Raw genomic sequence first — 19,212 nt, forward strand, 5'->3', positions numbered from 1 at the left:
TGTGCGTGCAAGAAAAGGTGCTACACACTTGGTTGGTATTTAATGAAAGTTTGCTTTCAAAATGATGCGTTAACTCTTTATATATGGATAAACAAAAATATGACTCAAATCTCATGTGTAATCTAAATAAATTTAGATAAAATGACTAGACATGAAGCTCTCCGGCATAAAAAGGGAATCCTGTTTTAAAAAAAAAGGGTCACGAGACCGTTGGGCTCCTGACGGCAGACTCCGCCCTCACGTCACCGGCTACCCACCTTAGCTCGTGCTGAATCCCTGGTTTAACTTCACCCAGTTCTCCCAATTCAGCCTTAAAGTAAAAGTCTACCTCAAGGCTGTCTAATGTGGCTGGTTTGCTTCAAGTAATGGCTGACACCGGCGAGGGCGACGACGAATTCCAGTTTCTACGAACAGTGAGTCCGCCATTTTTCAGACTGACGGTAGTTTAATTGTAACTTTTTCGTCATGCTAAATAACGATGTCTCGGCTAGCTAAGCTAGGAGTCAACAAGTAGTAACCTAATTTATCTCTTTGGAGAGTAGAAGGTGCTTTATTGTTTATTTTTTTCCTAAAACTCGTTAATTCAGATTTTAAAAATGTTGATTTGTGTATCAAGTCCTAAGGAGTGTTTTGTCTCAGGATAAAAACAAACAAAATGCTGGTAAAAGTGTCCATGTTTGTTGCATCCACAGACTGAAGTTTAACTGTGGCTACATTGTTGACACTTTAAAACCTGATTTATCAGTAGTTTTCTTGTGCAGCGTTCAGATGCCTTTCACAAGCTGTTTAACCCTCAAAAACATGGGGGGAAAACGGATGAGCAACTTGGCAAGAAATTAACCAAAAATTAGCTAGAAATTAGTAAAAAGTATAAGAAAAATACCTGAAAGTTAGTAAGAACAAATAAACAAGCATAAACAAATTAAAAAGAAAAAAGAGAAAGGGAAAACAAACATGGTGCAGTTAAAAATATGTAGTTATGATAACTACGAATATAGTTTTTTATTTTTCCCTTAAGCATTTTCTCTAGCTTTTTTAAAAATAATTTTAGAAACCTACTAATTTATTGCAATTTGTGGGATATTACTTGCTGGCAGCACAAGAAAAGTGATGTTGCACCAAGTTTTAAAGGGTTAATAAAATCAAGTGTGACCTTATGGTGCAATTAAGAGTTGTTCATTTTATTATTTTAATTTTGTAAAAAGTAATGGTTTATTTATAAGTTGTATGAAATGTACAAACTAAAGCAATAATATAGTATTTATGCTTTACTTTTACTGCACAGCTCCCAGCAGCATTTTTGCTATTTTCATCACCTTGCTTAGTTCAGTCACTGACAATAAAAGACCACAAATGGCTTTTTTTTCTTTTTCACTGCAAGATGCTATCATTGTTCCCGAGTTGTAAGTTGTCCTCTCACAGCTTGTTATCTTTACCCTCTGATAAGGGCATGTCACAGGGCGAGTGTCTGTTTTGTATATGAGACAAACGCATTCTCACACAGGCAGTGATGTGGATGGTTACTAAAGCCAGCATCCAGATTTGGATAAAGTAATTTATGCATGATTGATCCACAGTATGAACTGTTGATATCTGTGTCATACGTTATTACATTAAATGCAGGGTTTCCCTTGGAAATGATGTAACCCAGGTTGGAAGCCATCCAGATCTTGACAAATCTTCTAGCATGATAAGTTAGTTAGCAGATAACTGCAAAAACTAGTCACACTGGTTAATTTAATCATATTTGTGAAATAGTACCTTGGGCTTTTTGTCCCTTTATGTTAAGTCACTTCTGCCATATGTACAGGACATAGATGGCACTAAAATACAGTTTTTCTTAGACGCCTAGTGTAAACATTCAGTACTCACAAAAAAATAGAAAAAAATCTAAAAATTAAGTATGTACTAAATAAAATTAATACAATTACAGTCAAAGGGAGGAACACATGACAACACACAAGCACCAACCTCACTATAGTGCAGCAAGTTAAAGTCTAAACTTGAAATGAGTGATTATTTCCATTATGCATTAAATGATTATTGTTCAAATGATGATAATAACAGGTCCAGATGTAATAAGTACTACAATACAGCTTATGGATGTGTGAGTAATGTGAAAAGAGGGATTTGCCCAAAAGGGGTTTCAGAGGTCAAACACGATAAAAGCTAAACAATGTTTATGTCATAAAAATGTTTTTATTTTTTATGACGTTAATTGGTTTTTGTTTGATGCATGGTGTTCTTTTAAAACATCTGGAAATTGGGGATACATGGACCAGCCTAAGTTTTACATCCAAAACTAGACTTTTCACATTTAGTTGCAGCTGACTGAACATGCATTTCCAGTTGTCATCCAAGACTTTTGACATTGGATTAATTCTTGTGGCGCAGTGAATTTTACTTACTCAACGTATCTTGAAGAAGAGCTGAGTCCTTTAGCCATGTGAATGCCCCACAGTGCCTCAGCATTGGGCAGTGTGTTTGACTGATTGCAGAGTGCTGCTGATATGAAGAGTGGAAAGAAGGGTGAATCGGGGGTCAGACAGTGTATATCAGCCGAATATGGAGGTATGCATTCTGGGTATGGAGAGGTGTTGGTAGTCCTTGCTGGACTTTGGAGACAAGTCGTCTGTGGTCCCTCTCTGGTGTTCCTTAAATAGATCTGAAAAGCCAAATTGCTTTGACGTGGTCCATTTGGCATTTAAATGAAGATAAGATACATTTTAGGTGAAAGAGGTCCACTGTATGTGCATTTACAGTAGGGCTTTGCTGATATAGGCACTATGCTTACATTTACTTTTTGGGGCACTTATAAAACCTCAAATGACAACTCATCTTTACACTGTATATTTTCATGTAATTTGATCTGGAGTTTTGTCCTTTATTTCTTAGATATTTGCAGTGTTGGATGAAGTACCTGAAAGCCATACTTAAAGTAAAAGCACAGTACCCCGCCCCCCCCCAAACAAACAAACAAACAAACAAACAAACAAACAAACAGACAAGGCAAAAAAGACTTGGTAAAAATGCTTAAAATGTGTAATTCTTTAACATAATTTTAAGTGTGTAATTATGATAATCATAATTATGATAATAATAATAATTATGATTTTAATCTGTCTATCATTTTTCTTTTTTTTCCCAGACATTATTCTCTAGCTTTCAAAAAATAATTTTCTAAATCTACTCATTTTAATTAATTAATTACATTACATAACTGGATATTTGTGGGATGGTTGGTGTGATTGTTAATGGCCAGATTCAGGCTAACACTAAAAGCATCTGTAATGGATCTGCTTTTGCCTTTACAAAAAAATTAGTTGAATCTTAATTTGCACTCATTCTGTGTTCTTTTTTCTGTGTGGGGATCTGTAACTCCTTCACACATCAGAGTTTGCGCTTACTGCTCCCATCTGTGTGTGTGTGTGTGTGTGTGTTTTTTTTTTTCCTCTCAGGGAGATGAGGTGGTGTTGCAGAGTACCTTCACCTCCCAGGAGGAACATGTGAAACTCTGTCTAGCAGCAGAGGGATTTGGCAGCAGGCTCTGCAGGCTTGAGCCGACCTCTAATTGCAAGGTAAAGAGTTCCACCTCAATGATTTCACAGTATTTCCTCATTGCCAGAGCAGACTATTTGTCCATTATCGTCACATCTCATCCCTCTTTAAACTTGTGATAAAAAAGTTTAATATTTGAGCTGTACAGAAATACTGTGTCTCCTGTATTTTTAACACAGATATTTATAGAAATAAAATCATTTAAACTATATCAGACAATTACAAAACACAACAGCTTGTAAGATAAGTTGACCACTCTTCTACATTTTCTACATTAGGGTTCTGGTATGAGATTTTCATGGTATGATAACCGTCTCAGAAGATATCTTGGTATCACAATATTGTATAATTATTATTGTTATTGTTATTATTATTATTATTATTATTATTAATTAAGACTTGAAACTTTTTTTTTTTAAATGGAAGCATGTGTGTAAATGTAAGTTAACTAAAATAAAGGTGAGGTTTTCCATCTAACTGCATTTTTCCCAATATTGTAGACAAGAAAATGCATGCCGGATTTTAATTGTCAACTTTCTTATCATTTTGATTTCCTTTCACCTTAAAAGCTGTATATCGCTGCAGCCCTATTCCACATTCAGTTTTAATAAGTGTTTGCTTATTGTGTCTGCAAAGTGTTTTTCTAAAGTATTCAAAAGTTTCATTTTTATAGACTCCTACAACAACAAAAAACTTACCACATTTAATATTTCACAACATTTCATTCAAGTTTAATGCCTCTTACTTACTAATTCAGCATCTTTTTTTATAATTTATGTATTTGTCTTTTATTTGATGTGCCAGAGTTTTCTCCTTCTGTCTTAAATTTGGACCACACAATTCCCAATTTGCTGTGGTCCATGTTACTTTGCACCGTTGGCCTGTGGAGCGAGTAGATAGATGTGGAGCTTACCTCAATGACCCATGCTTTACTGTCTTTTAATTTTTTTTTTACCAGAATGTACCACCAGACCTGTCTGTGTGTGGCTTCGTCGTGGCCCAGTGTCTCTCTGTTCGAGCCCTGCAGGAGATGCTAGCCCACAGTGAGCACCTGGCTGCGGACGTGAGTGTCTTTTCTTTTCTTTCTTTTCCAACACATCACAACACTCCTGAAACAGATATTATTTGCCATTTCTCAGTATCCTTATGACATTCTTACAAAAATGTTGGTATAAATGGGATTTAATTACCATGAGTAACTCATAGGAATTTGAAGATACTTGAACCACAATAAGTTGCCAAGTTAAACTGACCTCACATCAGCCTTACTTGTAATTGAAAGTGTTATTATACTTAATAAAGTTATTAGCTTTTCTGTAAATAACTTTGTGTCATATTTGCTGAAACTGTCACTATATGAGACAGACTCCTACTATCTCTAATGGAAGTAGCTTGAATCAAACCATGTGGTAAGCAACAACCAATCAGAGCTGGGGAGTCTCTAACTGCAGCTGTCAATCACGTCAATCCTGTACTACGGTCAAGCTGTCAAACTACGCAGCACTGATCAAATATAATTCAAAACTTCTCTTACTGCATTGCCTGTCTCTCACCTCAAATGTTTTCATAGCATATTTTAGTGCATTTTTAGGTGTAAAATGATAAAGTCCGTCTGGCTGGTGGGTCATGCTTGGTACTCATGTTTAAATATATTCAGTATTGTAGCCGTGTCTCAAAATGTCTGATTTTACAGCTAAATAGTACACTAAAATTTGTTCAGCAGTCACAGAATACTGATTCATAATTGATCAGCGCTGCCTTGTTTGACAGTTTGACGTCATTTGCGAGGAGTGACTGACATCACTCACATCTGCATTAGAGACTCCATGGCTCAACGCAGTAGAGTCAGCAGAAGACTGATTTTTATTTCCCCACAGATTAATTGTCTCATTTAGGGCTGTGTGAATAAAATGTATAATAAAACTTACCAAATGCAGCTTTAACTGTACCATTGTGAAAGCTGTTGACCATAATATAGACCATGATTTTATGATAGACTTCATTTGAGAGGTATTTGGACTGTTTTTATTCCAACTCCCTAAACAAGGTCAATACAATCTTACAGCACCGACAAGTAAAGCTGGACCAAAATGAATCACACATCCCATGGTTGTTTGTTTGTTTTTATTTGCTCTAGTCTGCTTGATTAGTTGCCATTGTTAAAAGAGATAGTTATACCTTTTCAGGTAGACTTTGTATCTATTCATTTCATTTTTGCAGTTTATTCATTTTTCACACTGTTGTTACTGTGTTTTCCTCATTATATGACTTCAGTGATGTGTGTGATATACAGGTGGGAGCTGGAGGAAACCATCGCACCCTTCTATATGGCCAGGCCGTGTTGTTCCTGCACTCATATAGTGGCATGGTGAGTCACTGTGATAAAATGCAGATATAAATCAGATGGAGTTGGTCTTACTATACCAAAAGTTTTATTAGTTTTTTTTAAAAAAAAAAATGTTTACATCTTCACTGAAATATATCAATGCTTGTTTCACTCCCAGTATCTCAGCTGCTTGTCTTCGTCTCAGTCTTCAAGTGACAAGCTGGCTTTTGATGTTGGTCTACAAGAGGAAAAAGCTGGTATTTGCTGTTTGCTGCTGTTGGACCCTTTTATAATCAAATGAAAATAGCTTTTATTCTTCTTTGAGACATTTACATTTTTACCACACTGTATATATCATGTGAAGCAGCAAAAACTTTGTATTCTCCTTGTGTGTGGCTCAGGTGAGGCATGTTGGTGGACTGTCCACCCAGCATCCAGACAGAGGTCAGAGGGTGAGAAAGTTCGGGTTGGAGATGACCTCATATTGGTCAATGTTTCCTCAGAGAGATATCTGGTGAGAAAGAAAATATTTTCTTTTATGATTAGAAAATAGAAAGCAGTTATCGTCATTATGCAGTGTATAATAAAATAAAAACTGTTACGCCTATAGGTGCATGACAAACAATCTGCTGTAAATATTCCAGACAGCATCCAATGTCAAACAACCTTATCTGTCGAAAGTAAAAGTGAACCACTAATTAAACATTTGAAGTTGGTAAATTGGATGTGTTTTTTTTCCCTCTGTATTTCTTCTGTAGATTCCCTCTGAGCTTTGCAGAATCAGAAAACACTATTTAAATGTCATTGGTTTCATTTTCTTTGACTTCACTCAGTAGTTGGCAATCCATGTTCTCTCTGCCTCCTGTTTAGCATAATTGTTCCTGATAACAGCTTTTGTAGTTGAAAAATCAAAAGTTGTATTCATTGTTGATGAGCCCAGTTTTGTTTCTTCCCAGCACCTGTCCTTGGGCGCTGTATTTGACAACAAAAGCTGGAGTGACAGCCTGATTGTTAATGCAGCCTTCCAGCAGACACTCTGGCGTGTTGCTCCCATTTGCTCTGGAGGTGGAGTTGCTCAAGGAAAGTCTCTTTTCTTTTTGCTTTCTAAGAATATTGAAAAAAACAAACTCAATCTCTAAAAATCATATAAGCCAACTGCGTATTGTGTCCAAGAAACATGATTGGTCACCGAGGTATTCCAGCCACATGGGATGTCCCCTATTGTTGGAAATGACTCATAATCAAGTTGCAAATGCACATTTTTAAACATGTCACAGCTGTTCCTATAATAACAGTAAATCATACATACATACATACTCTATTTTTCTGTTCAGTAATTTAATAAATTCCTTTTCCTAAAATTGTCATGATGGGAATCCAAATAGTGGAATCTGTCATGCAGATTGAGAAACACAAAATTGCACAGAAAACTGTCCAGAAATGCCAGATATTTTCCACTTCTGTTGGAAAACTAAATAGATACCTTTATGATAATATAATATGTTCATTGTCTTCCATGTATTCCACTCTAAAAAAGGTTTGTTTTTTCAACATTTGACCTAGATAATCCAACTTTTGATTTCCAAAAGTCATATGTTCTGATACAATAAACATTTGGGCAAAATAAAGCCGTCCTTGAAGTTTAGCTATTAGAAAATTGGCCTTAAACTCAATTCCAAGTCTTAAAAAGTCTTAAATTAACCTCGCCTTAAGCTGCAGGAACCCTGCTTGGAGCAGTTACCCTGGTTTAAATACCAGTTATAGTCTGTTTCAAAAATCCATTAAAGTGTCTCCTTCAGTATAAAATATGTCTGGTGTTGGTTGTGCTAATTGTAGGTTACCTGAATGGCGGCGACACATTGCGGCTCCTCCACAGCCATAGTGACGCATGTCTGACTGTTCCGTCCACTGAGCAGGGAGAGGAACTGCAAAGGTCAGTTGAAAAAATACCAGTTTTCTGTCATGTTAGCAAGACAAAATGTCCTTTACTCCCTGTGGTCATGTTTATTTTTTTTAATCTAGGATGATGCATTATGAGATTGGCTCAGTCTCCAGTCATGCTCGCTCTCTCTGGAGGCTGGAAATTCTGCGTGTTGTGTAAGTGTACACAGGGTGTGATGAGCTGCTCACTTTCAGTTCAAAGAAGTATTTACTCTTATTTAAAAGAATAGTATTTTATGCTCTGGAGTTTAAAACTCATTATTGGAAAAAGAAACCCCACAACATATTTTGGAAATATTTTTATAGTCTTAGTCTCTGAAAAAAGAAAAAAAATACACACATACACATAGTTGTGGATTGTTGGTAACTCCATGTAGGGAGTTGGTATTATTTGATGCTGTTCATTGCTAGAGCAGGGCCCAGAATTTCTGTTTGCTGTCCTGCTGTTTTTGTGCACAAAAGCAGAAACCATATCTGATATCACTGGCCCAAAATTGAATTAGGGTTGTGTATCCCTTGTTCGCTCCCCTTCCATTGAAACAAAAAAGAGGGAAAAATAAATGGTGTGGACTGTCAGTTTCCTTTGAAGCGAAAACAAAATAAAATCAAAATTCTCATGATATTCCCCAGGTGGAGTGGTAGGCATACATGCTGGGGGCAGCCTTTCCGACTTTGCCATGTGACTACTGGAAGGTACCTGGGTCTTACAGAAGAGAAAGGCCTGCATCTGGTTGACCGAGACAAAGCTGACATCAACACAACCTCCTTCTGCTTTCGATCATCAAAGGTCAGAAGTCACACAATTAACTTTTTTAAGGCTGCTATGATCAATTCATAATCAGAAAGGCTCTTTAGAGTTAAAACTTGTAGGTCATTAGTGTAGTTGATCAATTTGTGATCAGATGAACACATTGGCCTACAGGAGAAGCTCGACACTGGCACAAAGGCTGATGTCGATGGCATGGGCTTCCCAGAGATCAAATATGGAGACTCCATTTGTTATGTTCAGCATGTCGACTCTGGGCTCTGGCTCACCTACCAAGCTATCGATGCCCAGTCTACACGCATGGGAGGGACTCAGCGGAAGGTAAACCTCCAGGTTCAAAATTATCATTATAAGAGAATTTTTATTGATTAAACACAAGGGTAAGGCTCATTTTATAAACTGAGGAAATGATTGCAAATGATATTTTTCCAGGCCATTTTGCACAGTGAGGGTCATATGGACGATGGGCTGACACTGTCTCGCTCTCAGAGGGAAGAATCTCACACTGCCAGACTCATCCGGAGTGCTACTCTCCTCTTCACCTGCTTTATCAGGTACTAGATGCCACGTCTAGACCATCAGTCAGTGGAGCAATGTTCCACAATGAGTGTAGTATCCATGAATGACTGAGTGAAGATTGTTGTTTCCAAGCGTGGTAGCCCAGGGTTCCCGCAGATCCTTAAAAAGTCTTAAAATGCATTTAATTCATTATTCTAAATATAAGGCCTGAATTGATGTTAAAATGATTTAAACTGATCCGTCAAAAGTTTAAAAAATGAATTACCATCACGCAGATAAGAATAGAGCAACACATATACCACATCCAATCAAAGACAAATTAATATATTTTTTTCAATGCAAACCAAATGCATACTTTTATAATAATATACAGTATGTTTCCCAGGTGCTCCACTTTAGAAGGTTTTATTTTTTGGCATTTTAAGAAGTTGATCCAGCTTTTTAATTTGACTAAAAATGTTGAATTTATGTACCATAAACATTTGGACTAAGTTGTTCCTAACCCTATGTAATTGATGTGATGTGATGTGTTTTTCTTAAATGTCTGTTATTGTAAAATTGGACTTAAATTTCATCAGAATGGCATTAAAAATAATTTGTCTTAAGATGTAGGAACCCTGGGTAGACCAATAAGTGGTCTGGTATTACCTTTTTGCAGATGTATCAGTATCAGGTTTGATATGAAACAAGAAATTGCAGTACAGAAATGCCAAACTGGGTTTAAAGTAATTAAGATACACCATCTACATAGTTTGACTACCAAAGAGCACTGATGGTCACATTTCTTCAGAAAACAAATCTAATTGATGCATATTAGAATTGTTTATGTTATGTTTTTTAATCACAGTTGGCTGATTTAATGAACTCTATTTATTTGCGAAAGGACAGTGTCTATTAAATCACATTCAGATAAATGTAAACTGAGTTAGGTGGAGAGCTGGTTTGCATTGGTAGTCCCTTTGCCTAATGTCGATAGGCATCCTAGACTAATGAAACAAATACAATGTCAGGATTACAATATGTACAATGGTTAAAAACATACTACATAGAGGTAAAACAAACCCCCAATACTGTTAAACATGTTCAAGTTAAGGATAAACAACACAATTAAATAAAATCCAAACAGCAGGTGTTGCAGGTATAGTATGAGTATAGTATTATCAGATTTTTGAAACCTCATATTTCAAGTAGACCTTAAAACTTCATAATCTGTCAGGCTTAAATCCTTGACGTATGTGAGTGGAACTTGATTTAGGTACCACAAAACATTCAAATTCTGTGACCATATAAGTTGTGATACACACAGGCACAGACACACACACACACGCACCAGTTACATCACCACAGACTTTGGCTATCTTGGAATATTTAAATAAAATTTCTTGTGGTACACAGTATCCTAGCAATACCCGAAGAAAATCTCAAATTACCATGGGAATACTACCATACTTTTAAAAAGCTGCAACTGCATAATTAAGCAGAGAAAACTCAGGAAGATGCAATAACTTGCGGCTCAGATACTCAGACTGTCTGTTTTCTTTTTTTAAAAACAAAAATAAATACCCTTAGACCCTGAATGATGATAACATATCAGTATCTTAGAAAATTCTTGTGGCCAGTCATATTCATCAACTTCAAACCCGAGCTTCTTTTAATGATAGATTTAAAAGTCTGGTAGTTTGTGTTAGGCCAGTCACTAACAATCTATCTATATTTCAGGAAACTGGATGGTTTTAGTCAACAAGGAAACCTCACGACTGTCAGCCTGCCAATGGAGACAGTGACATGTAGTCTGCAGGATCTAATAAACTATTTCCAGCCTCTGCCAGATGGGCTAGGCCATGAGGCAAAACAGAACAACATGACAGCGCTAAAGAATCGACAAAACATGTTTCAAGAAGAGGTAAGTCTGTGTGAGTTAATACATTGGCCCTATATGTGATATGTTTGTTTCATAAGAATACCTCCTCTTCTTCACAGGGTGTGATAGATTTGGTCCTAGATTGTATTGACCGTTTACACCAGTGTAGCAGTGGCTCTCATTTTGCTGAGGTGGCTCAGAGTGACACAGGAGAAGAGTGGGAGACCATCCTCAACCGTTTCTATGAGCTGTTGGGTAAGAATGAACACTATGGGTCGACCAATATTGTTTTTTTCAGGGCCAATAATTATAATAATAACTTTATTTGTGTAGCCCTTATCTAAACAAAGTTACAGAGTGCTTCACAAGTGCATAAGAACAAAACACAGTTACAATAAATAAAACAATATTAAGAGCTAAGACAAAAACATGCGCTGGAGCAAAATAGAGCAAAAGGACATAAAACACAAAATATTAGTAGTTAATATTTGGAACCATTGTGCATTTACAATAAAAATGAAAATCTTTCTGGCAGTATTTAGAATTTGAAATATAACAAACTCCAACACAAAACTTTGTATAAATGCCTTTAGCAAATGTTTAATCAAAGATGAAACCAATATCATATGCAGCAAGTTCCCACCTTTCTTTATTAAGTCAAGTAAAAATGTAAATAAAAAATGAACAAATAAAAGTAGCTCCCTGAGGTTTTAAAAAAGTCAAAGTTCCTCCAATGCTGACACTTTCTTTACACTTTTTAATTAGTTAATTTTATCTGCAATCATTAAAAAACAAATAATAATTGGCCGGGCCAGTAACCTCTGTACCCCTCATTAACACATATCCTCATAGTAAAGATGACTCAATACCACTACACACAAATACATATTTTACTCTTTAATATTTGCTATGCTTTTTATTACTTTTTAATTGAAATGATCCACAAATTGCCAAAATTATTGTCTTGAGTATCCTCTTCTGATAAAGTCCTTCTCTTTTCCTCCTTCAGCTGCTCTGATCCGTGGAAACCGTGTGAACTGTGCACATTTCTCAGGGTCTTTCGACTGGCTGATTAGCAGGCTAGACCGCTTGGAGGCCTCTTGTGGTTGGTTGGATTTTGGAATTTCATTCAGACTTCAGTTTTTGATTTGCTAAACATTAAAAAAAATTAACTGTCGATCTTATACTTTTTGGTACAGCAGTAGTTAGACATTAAATACAGGGTATTTTCCCTGTGGTAATGATTCATTGCATACATGTACAGGAGTCTTGGAGGTTCTGCACTGTGTCCTTGTGGAAAGTCCTGAAGCACTCAACGTCATCAAAGAAGGACACATTCGATCTATCATCTCTTTCCTAGACAAGCATGGATGCAACCACAAGGTAATGCTTTTTGTGTGTGTTTGAAATACAAATCTTGAGAAGTAATATGTATGCTTTATTTGTAATTGAAAAAAAGCTTATTGTCATTATTGTCATATTATTTCTGCATTTGTTAGCTGAAATGCAATAGCTTGTTTAAATTTAGATTTTTGGGGAAAATCACCCCAATTGCCAGAAAAAACATGTTGGCATTGTATGTTTCCGTAAACTTCGGATTTGTTACATTTGTACATTTTATATTTATTACATCAACATTTCTGTACGCCAAATTTCTCATCAGGAGGAGGATGGCAAGAAACAGCAAGACAGCAGCACACTAATGTTTGAGACCAACAAAAGCATTTTTTTCCTAATTAGTTTGGGACGTTTCCAGCCACATTTGTAGCAACAAAGTGGTTATCTTTCAACAGAATTGGGGACATTTTTAGCCGTGTTTGAGTGACGAAAGTGGTTGCTTTTTAACAAGATTTCTGGACATTTCCAGCTGTATTTGTAGCAACAAAAGTAGGTATTCTTTAATAAGAGTTCTGGACGTTTCCATCTGTGTCTGTAGCGACCAAATCAGATATTAAGCCAAAACATGATGTTCTTTTAACCCTAAGCAGGGGATTTTTGTGCCTAAGCCTATACCCACACTGTTGTCACAGCATGAAATTGAAACATGTTGATTGACATATCCGCTACAAATGAAACATAAAAATGTAACATAATTATGGTTTGCAGAAACATACAATGTCAACATCTATTCTGGCAGTACGGTTAGGAAAAACAGATCGGTTGTTATCATTGAAACATTCTGAGAGCACATTTGCACTGTTTTGTATGCATTTGCGACATTTGTTTGGAAATGAAATTAACTCAGTATTTCACCAATATAAAAACACAGAAACAAGTATTGCAGCTGTAACAGCAGGTTTCGATCTAATGTGGGATCATTTCCACGTGTGTATTTATTGAGCCGTTGCTGGATGAAATGCTGACGGGTTGTGTTCCAGGTGCTGGAGGTGCTGTGCTCTGTGTGTGTGTGTCATGGTGTTGCTGTGCGGTCCAATCAGAACCTCATCTGTGACAATCTGCTGCCAGACAGAGACTTGCTGCTCCAAACACGTCTGGCTAATCAGGTCACCAGGTACAATTTAGGATGTTTTCTCTAAATACGGCTACTTTGGTTTGTCTCTGAGTCATTCCTCTGCATTTGAATTTGTTTCTAACTTTGTTTGTTTGTCATTTACTATACAAAAACAACAGAAATACAGAAGTTGCACAAAATATATCAAAATTAAAATTATAACCAGTTGTTATTTCTGTTTATATAAAAGAACAAATTTTAAAATGATGTGTTTTATGAAGTTCCTGTTCTCATATTCTGTTCTTATTTTTGTTTACTCTCAGAGAATCACTGAATGACTGTTTTCTTTCCCTTGGCTCTTTTCATATTTGATCATGCATTTCTTAGCTGAGCACCATTCATTCGTGTCTAAATCTATTTCTTATTTTGTCCACATCCTTGATAAAAGAAATACTTCAGATTTCTCCACAGTGCAGCACCCATCTTTCCTCTGGTGCACTTGAGATATTTGAAAAGAATTATTTGCCTCCTTAAGTGTTGTCTCTTCACTCTCTGAACAATATTTTTTCTTTAAATAGATCAGACCAGTAATGTATATATCTGAGGACAGACGTCTTCGTCTGAGCCTCTTCCGGTGAGATTTTGGAAAAGTTGTTTGCTGCCTAAGGTTGTATGGCTCATGGATTTAATCTTTGGACATTTTTTTTTAATCCAGTTTCATCATATTTCATCTCTGAATATTGCAGTGTACTGGCCAGTCTGAGCTTGTAGGCAGTTTCCATTTCCCTTTTAGCTTGTTTTTTTCTTCATCTGCCCTTTCTTTCTCAGGAGCTGCCTTCTTTTATCATGCCTTTCTCTATCAGTAGCCTATTTTGTTCCTCAGGCCTTATAGCTTATTTTGTTTCATATCCTCTGCACCTGCTCAGTCCATTCCCCGGCTTTCTCTCCCTCCTCAAGCCATTTCTCATTCCATCACTTTTACTTCTTATTCAACTAAATGCCTTGTTTGCACATCTGCTTTCACTCTTATTTCCTTTTTCTCATCAATATTTCTTTACTCTTTTCCATCGCCTCCTCCTTGCCCATCATGTTTTGTCAATTCTTCCAGATCCTCTTTTTCCCGTTTTTTTTTTCTTTATCTTCTCTTGTGATCCATTTTATCCAATCTCTTTTAACATCTTATCCAGGTCACACATTTTTCCCTGCGCCCCTTTTCCATTCTCTCAATTCCCTCCATTTCTCCTTGTGTCTTTACTGTCATGAGAACTCAGTCAAGGGCAAGGTTAGCGTCACCATATGAACTGGCATTTAATCTCAAGACACCGGCCAGGCTTAATTCCAGCAACATATTGGTGATTTTCTCCCCCACATACCTCTCCAGCTTACTGTGAGTCATACTCTGCTTCTAAATGATCTCTGGTAATTTAGTTTCAGCATCGATATTGAAGAGAACTTCTGCAAGAGCTCGGCTCTGTATTTGTTCATTTATATATATTTATAACGGTGCAATGTGCTTTGCCAGTGAGAGTTGAGTTATGCTCTGTGTGCACTGCAGAGAGTACCAAATGCTCTGCAAAAGGAAAATGCAGTGTGCGGTCCTATACAGGGCAGTGAGTTAAAAAGCAAACAAGCATCTAGAAGAGACTGTCTCTCTACACATTCATTAATTATTCAGTTTGGTAATTCTGTATGATTCAACAAAAATAGTCATTGTTGTTTAACTCACTCCGGTCGTGTTTTCTAACCTGAATTTTTCACAGGTATTTTTATATATCTCCAGGATTTTATGCGCTTCATAATTCCTCTCTTTTTGCATGTAGTAGTCGTAATCATATAGAGTGATGTAGGAATGAGTCCTAAAACCCAGAAATCAATAATTTTAACACTTCAGGATCCCTTGTCTTAATGCCATTTGGTTTTTTTTTTAATGGTGTTTTGGCTAGATATCTGAAAAACATGCATGGTTAAGACAAGCTAAAGAGATTAAAATTATTTATTTTTTCTACAACCTAAAATATGTCCGTAATTACCCCGCTTGTGACTTTGGAAGCTCTTGCATGTATTAAATTAAAAAAAAAACCATAAAAGTGGTTGATTTGTGGAGATTATCTCGGTGAACAATATATGTAAGCATCATAAACCAGGGTTCCTGTGGATCCTTACAAAGTCTTAAAAGGCATTTAATTCAGTAATCTGAAATAAGGCCTTAATTTATATTGAAATGTCTTAAATCAGTCTTTCAAAAGTCTTAAAATGCAAAGAAGGACTTCTTTTCTGACCAATTGCAAAACTGCAAAATCATTTCAATTATTATTATTTTTTAATATATATAATTTACCAAATTAATAATAACCAACCAAAATATCAGGGTAACAGTAAGTGATTTTTCTTCAGTTTTGATTATTGTAAAATTGTTCTTAAATTTAATTCCAAATGGCAGGAAAAAAAAGTCTTAAGTCTTAAATCTTGCATGCATTAAACTAAAGGAACCCTGTAAACTTCTGTTTGCCACAGAGCTTGTTTTGTTGCAATAATCCAAAATCCAACAGGAAAATCGGATTGTTTTTGTCAAGGAAACCAGGGCGGTGTTAACCCAAGGTTGGCCTACAAAAAAGCGTCAACCTTGCAGCACTCTATAGAATTTTGTAACTTTTCTTGAAATTTCAAAGACTTTTTCATGTCTTTAAAATTAATGCTATACTAAAAAACATAATCAAATCAAATATAACAAATCTTACCAATAAAAGGCACCACTCTCTCCTGTCTTTTTTTGCTCTCTTCGATACTCTCTGCACACCACTCCATCACAGCATGAGACCAAACATCTTTTTGGCTTTGGGGGAAGATTCAGCCCAGCATCGGAGGTGGTACTACGAGCTTGTTGTGGATCATGTCGACTCCTTTCTAACATCTGAGCCCACACACCTGCGTGTCGGCTGGGCTCGCACTGAGGGCTATCAGCCCAGGCCGACAGGAGGTGAAGGCTGGGGGGGCAACGGAGTGGGAGACGACCTCTGCTCGTACGGCTTTGATGGGCTTCACCTGTGGTCAGGTGAGGATGAAATCAAATGAGATACTGTACAAGATTCAGTCTACTGTATAAGTTCTACTTGGGAAACTCACTCACATACTGCAACATACACACGCACTTACCAAAAAAGGATAAAACTTAGGGTGCGATATCACTTCAGCAGAAATGCTTAAAAGAAACATCAAAAAGTGATAAAAGACCCCTCAGAGTTTTGTATTTTGTAATCCTTTAACAAACTAAGGTAAAGAAATTGTATAATAGAAAAAATGTTATGTTGATCCACATATTATAGGGTACTATTTAGACAAACACCAGCATCTAGAGATTTTGCAAAATGGTACAAATTCATCTGAGTGCATTTAATTAAGTGCCATTAAGGACGTGCATGGGAGATTTAGCAGGCCTAAATAAAAGGAGCAACTAAGAAATTCAATAAAAAAGATGCTTTTTAATTTGCCTGCTTAGAAGAAGTGAAATCTCAGCAGCTACTGAAATAACAGACTGCCATTGTTTACATATTACTGGCTGTTGCTCTAAGCCTGCAGAGAGAAAGAAAGCGTGTAATGATAATAAATCAGCGGCAGCACTGATGCTTGCAGTGCTGTTCAACAATGCTGTTGATTTTGACAAAGATGTGCTTATGCCGCATTTGGATCAATTCAGAAAACGAGAAAACTTGCACTTTATTTGCTTGAGTTTCATTCTTGTAAAGCATGATAAATCGTTCAGTCTTCGTTGCAGCACTTGAATGCTGTCTGATTGGGGTTGAGGGAAAAGAAAGAAATCTGAACACAGATGACTTCAAAAGGCTTTGTCTCCTGAATTTCAGGCTGTGTGGGCCGCAGGGTGAGCTCTCCCTTCCGTCACCTGCTGAAAGATGATGATGTGGTCAGCTGCTGTCTAGACCTCAGCGCTCCCTGCATCTCCTTCAGGGTCAATGGTCTACCTGTGCAGGGCATGTTGGAGAACTTCAGCTGTGATGGACTTCTTTATCCGGTGGTCAGCTTCTCTGCTGGAGTCCAGTCAGTGGTGGAGATTTTTTCACATACTGTATTCTATAACACTTGTTATTTGTTGTCGGTAGATTGTAGTTTTGTATAGTACAGAGTAATATTTGTTGAAAGTTTTTATGTATTTTATCTTACTTCATGCCTCTGTCTCTCTGTGAGGACCTCAGTGCATACAGTAAATTTTTTTGTCCTGTTTCTGGAAATCAGGGTTCGTTTTCTGTTCGGGGGACGGCATGGAGAGTTTCGCTTCTTGCCCCCGCCAGGTTTTGCTCCGTGCTCTGAGGCTCTGCTCCCGAGAGTCAAGCTGAAGTTAGAGCCATGTCAGAAATACATCTTGGATAATGGAGAGGGGAGACAAGAGCTCATTGGACCATTAGTACCTTCCACTCCAGTGACTTTTACTCCCACACCAGTAGACATCAGCAAGGTGAAAAAAATCAGCACAGTCAAACAGATTTTATTGAAAATTTCAATTTATATATTATTTTTAAAAAATCTTTATTTTATTTAACAAAATTGTATTTGCTTACTTATAGTTCAAGTAGTGATTTAAAATAATGTCAAATTGGACATAAATATATTCATATCTACTTAATTGTTAGTGTTTAAATATATACCATATTGGTATAGTTTAATTAACTGTACTGTTATATTTCATATAACCCTTATAGATGGTATTGCCCCCACAACTTGAGGATATTCGGGAAAAAATGGCTGAGAATATCCATGAGCTCTGGGCAGTGGACAAGATTGATCTTGGATGGACACATGGATCCGTAAGAAAAGAGAAACAACATAAATAATTGAAATACATTGCATGAACAAAATAATGAATAATGTGTATTACCTTGTCACATAGTATGTGGGACAATGGCACCATCTGAGGCTTGACTTTAGACTTGACTGTTCCAGCTCTCTTCAGTTTTTCTAGAGTGGCTTAAATAAATATCTGCTTTGGTCAAACAGGTGAGGGATGAGGCTAAGAAACATGATCCCTGTCTGGTGGAGTTCTCTAAGCTGCCAGAACAGGAGAGGAACCAGAACCTTCAGATGGCTCAGGACACCCTCAGGTGAGCTCTGCTACCTGCACTATACTATTATATTATATCAATTCTAAATATTCAAAATGTTTTCTACTCATTTCATGCAGTATTGATTCACTGACACCAGCTTTGTTTGTTGCTCTTCACTTATTTCATTCTGCTGTTCTTTGCTAATAACCAAGACAAGAAAAGCCATGGCAGTCATTTTATAGCCTTTTCACTTTTTTCTGTTAAAAAAATAGAATATTGTGCCCTCAATGTCAATTTTTCCCTGTGGCATTGATAATGGTATTGAATATCAATAATTATCAAGGTGTTCTATTAAACTTAGAAACTACAGTATTGGGACAACACTACATATGGACACAAAACATTGATTGGTATTGTGAGAAAATTAGGAGAACTTGGGATGATATTGAAAAATAAATTTCAAGAAGCTGCAATTCTGTAGTATTTTTGTCACCAAGAATTTGTCTTTTTCAAAGTGTTTGGAAAATACAATACCCAACAGCACGACAAATTATTTTTTCATCTTTAGTATATAAGAAGCTCCAATTGCAAAACTGAGAAAATAAGGAAGCACCCACACTTCAAAAATGGAAAACTTTTATGAAATGTTACTTTGTATTGAAAGGACAATGACTGAAGACTGCAACAAAGAGAAGCAATTGGACAAGATCTGGAGCTCAATCTATGAGGCGCTAA

The 19,212-nt window shown here is 36.6% G+C and overlaps 1 protein-coding gene across 2 annotated transcripts in view; it reads left to right on the top strand.

Annotated features, from left to right (window-relative positions):
* Nucleotides 1-208: 208 nt before the first annotated feature.
* Nucleotides 209-19,212, top strand: part of ryr2b (ryanodine receptor 2b (cardiac)) — an 87,639-nt gene continuing 68,635 nt past the window's right edge. For both annotated transcript variants that reach the window (XM_088086955.1, XM_088086956.1), the window contains exons 1-22: nt 209-413; nt 3,459-3,578; nt 4,517-4,621; nt 5,852-5,926; nt 6,063-6,141; nt 6,286-6,398; nt 6,841-6,962; nt 7,719-7,817; nt 7,907-7,981; nt 8,456-8,612; nt 8,748-8,912; nt 9,024-9,145; nt 10,830-11,013; nt 11,091-11,226; nt 11,981-12,076; nt 12,236-12,354; nt 13,350-13,483; nt 16,234-16,475; nt 17,284-17,476; nt 17,672-17,891; nt 18,136-18,240; nt 18,431-18,534. In XM_088086955.1, coding sequence (XP_087943081.1) covers nt 366-413; nt 3,459-3,578; nt 4,517-4,621; nt 5,852-5,926; nt 6,063-6,141; nt 6,286-6,398; nt 6,841-6,962; nt 7,719-7,817; nt 7,907-7,981; nt 8,456-8,612; nt 8,748-8,912; nt 9,024-9,145; nt 10,830-11,013; nt 11,091-11,226; nt 11,981-12,076; nt 12,236-12,354; nt 13,350-13,483; nt 16,234-16,475; nt 17,284-17,476; nt 17,672-17,891; nt 18,136-18,240; nt 18,431-18,534 — 2,813 coding nt within the window. In that variant the 5' untranslated portion in view covers nt 209-365. The remainder of the gene's footprint in view (nt 414-3,458; nt 3,579-4,516; nt 4,622-5,851; nt 5,927-6,062; nt 6,142-6,285; nt 6,399-6,840; nt 6,963-7,718; nt 7,818-7,906; nt 7,982-8,455; nt 8,613-8,747; nt 8,913-9,023; nt 9,146-10,829; nt 11,014-11,090; nt 11,227-11,980; nt 12,077-12,235; nt 12,355-13,349; nt 13,484-16,233; nt 16,476-17,283; nt 17,477-17,671; nt 17,892-18,135; nt 18,241-18,430; nt 18,535-19,212) is intronic.

Source organism: Plectropomus leopardus, chromosome 13 (genome assembly GCF_026936395.1).
Source record: "Plectropomus leopardus strain MGB_pleo_1.0 chromosome 13, ASM2693639v1, whole genome shotgun sequence".
Taxonomy (NCBI): Eukaryota; Metazoa; Chordata; class Actinopteri; order Perciformes; family Serranidae; genus Plectropomus; species Plectropomus leopardus.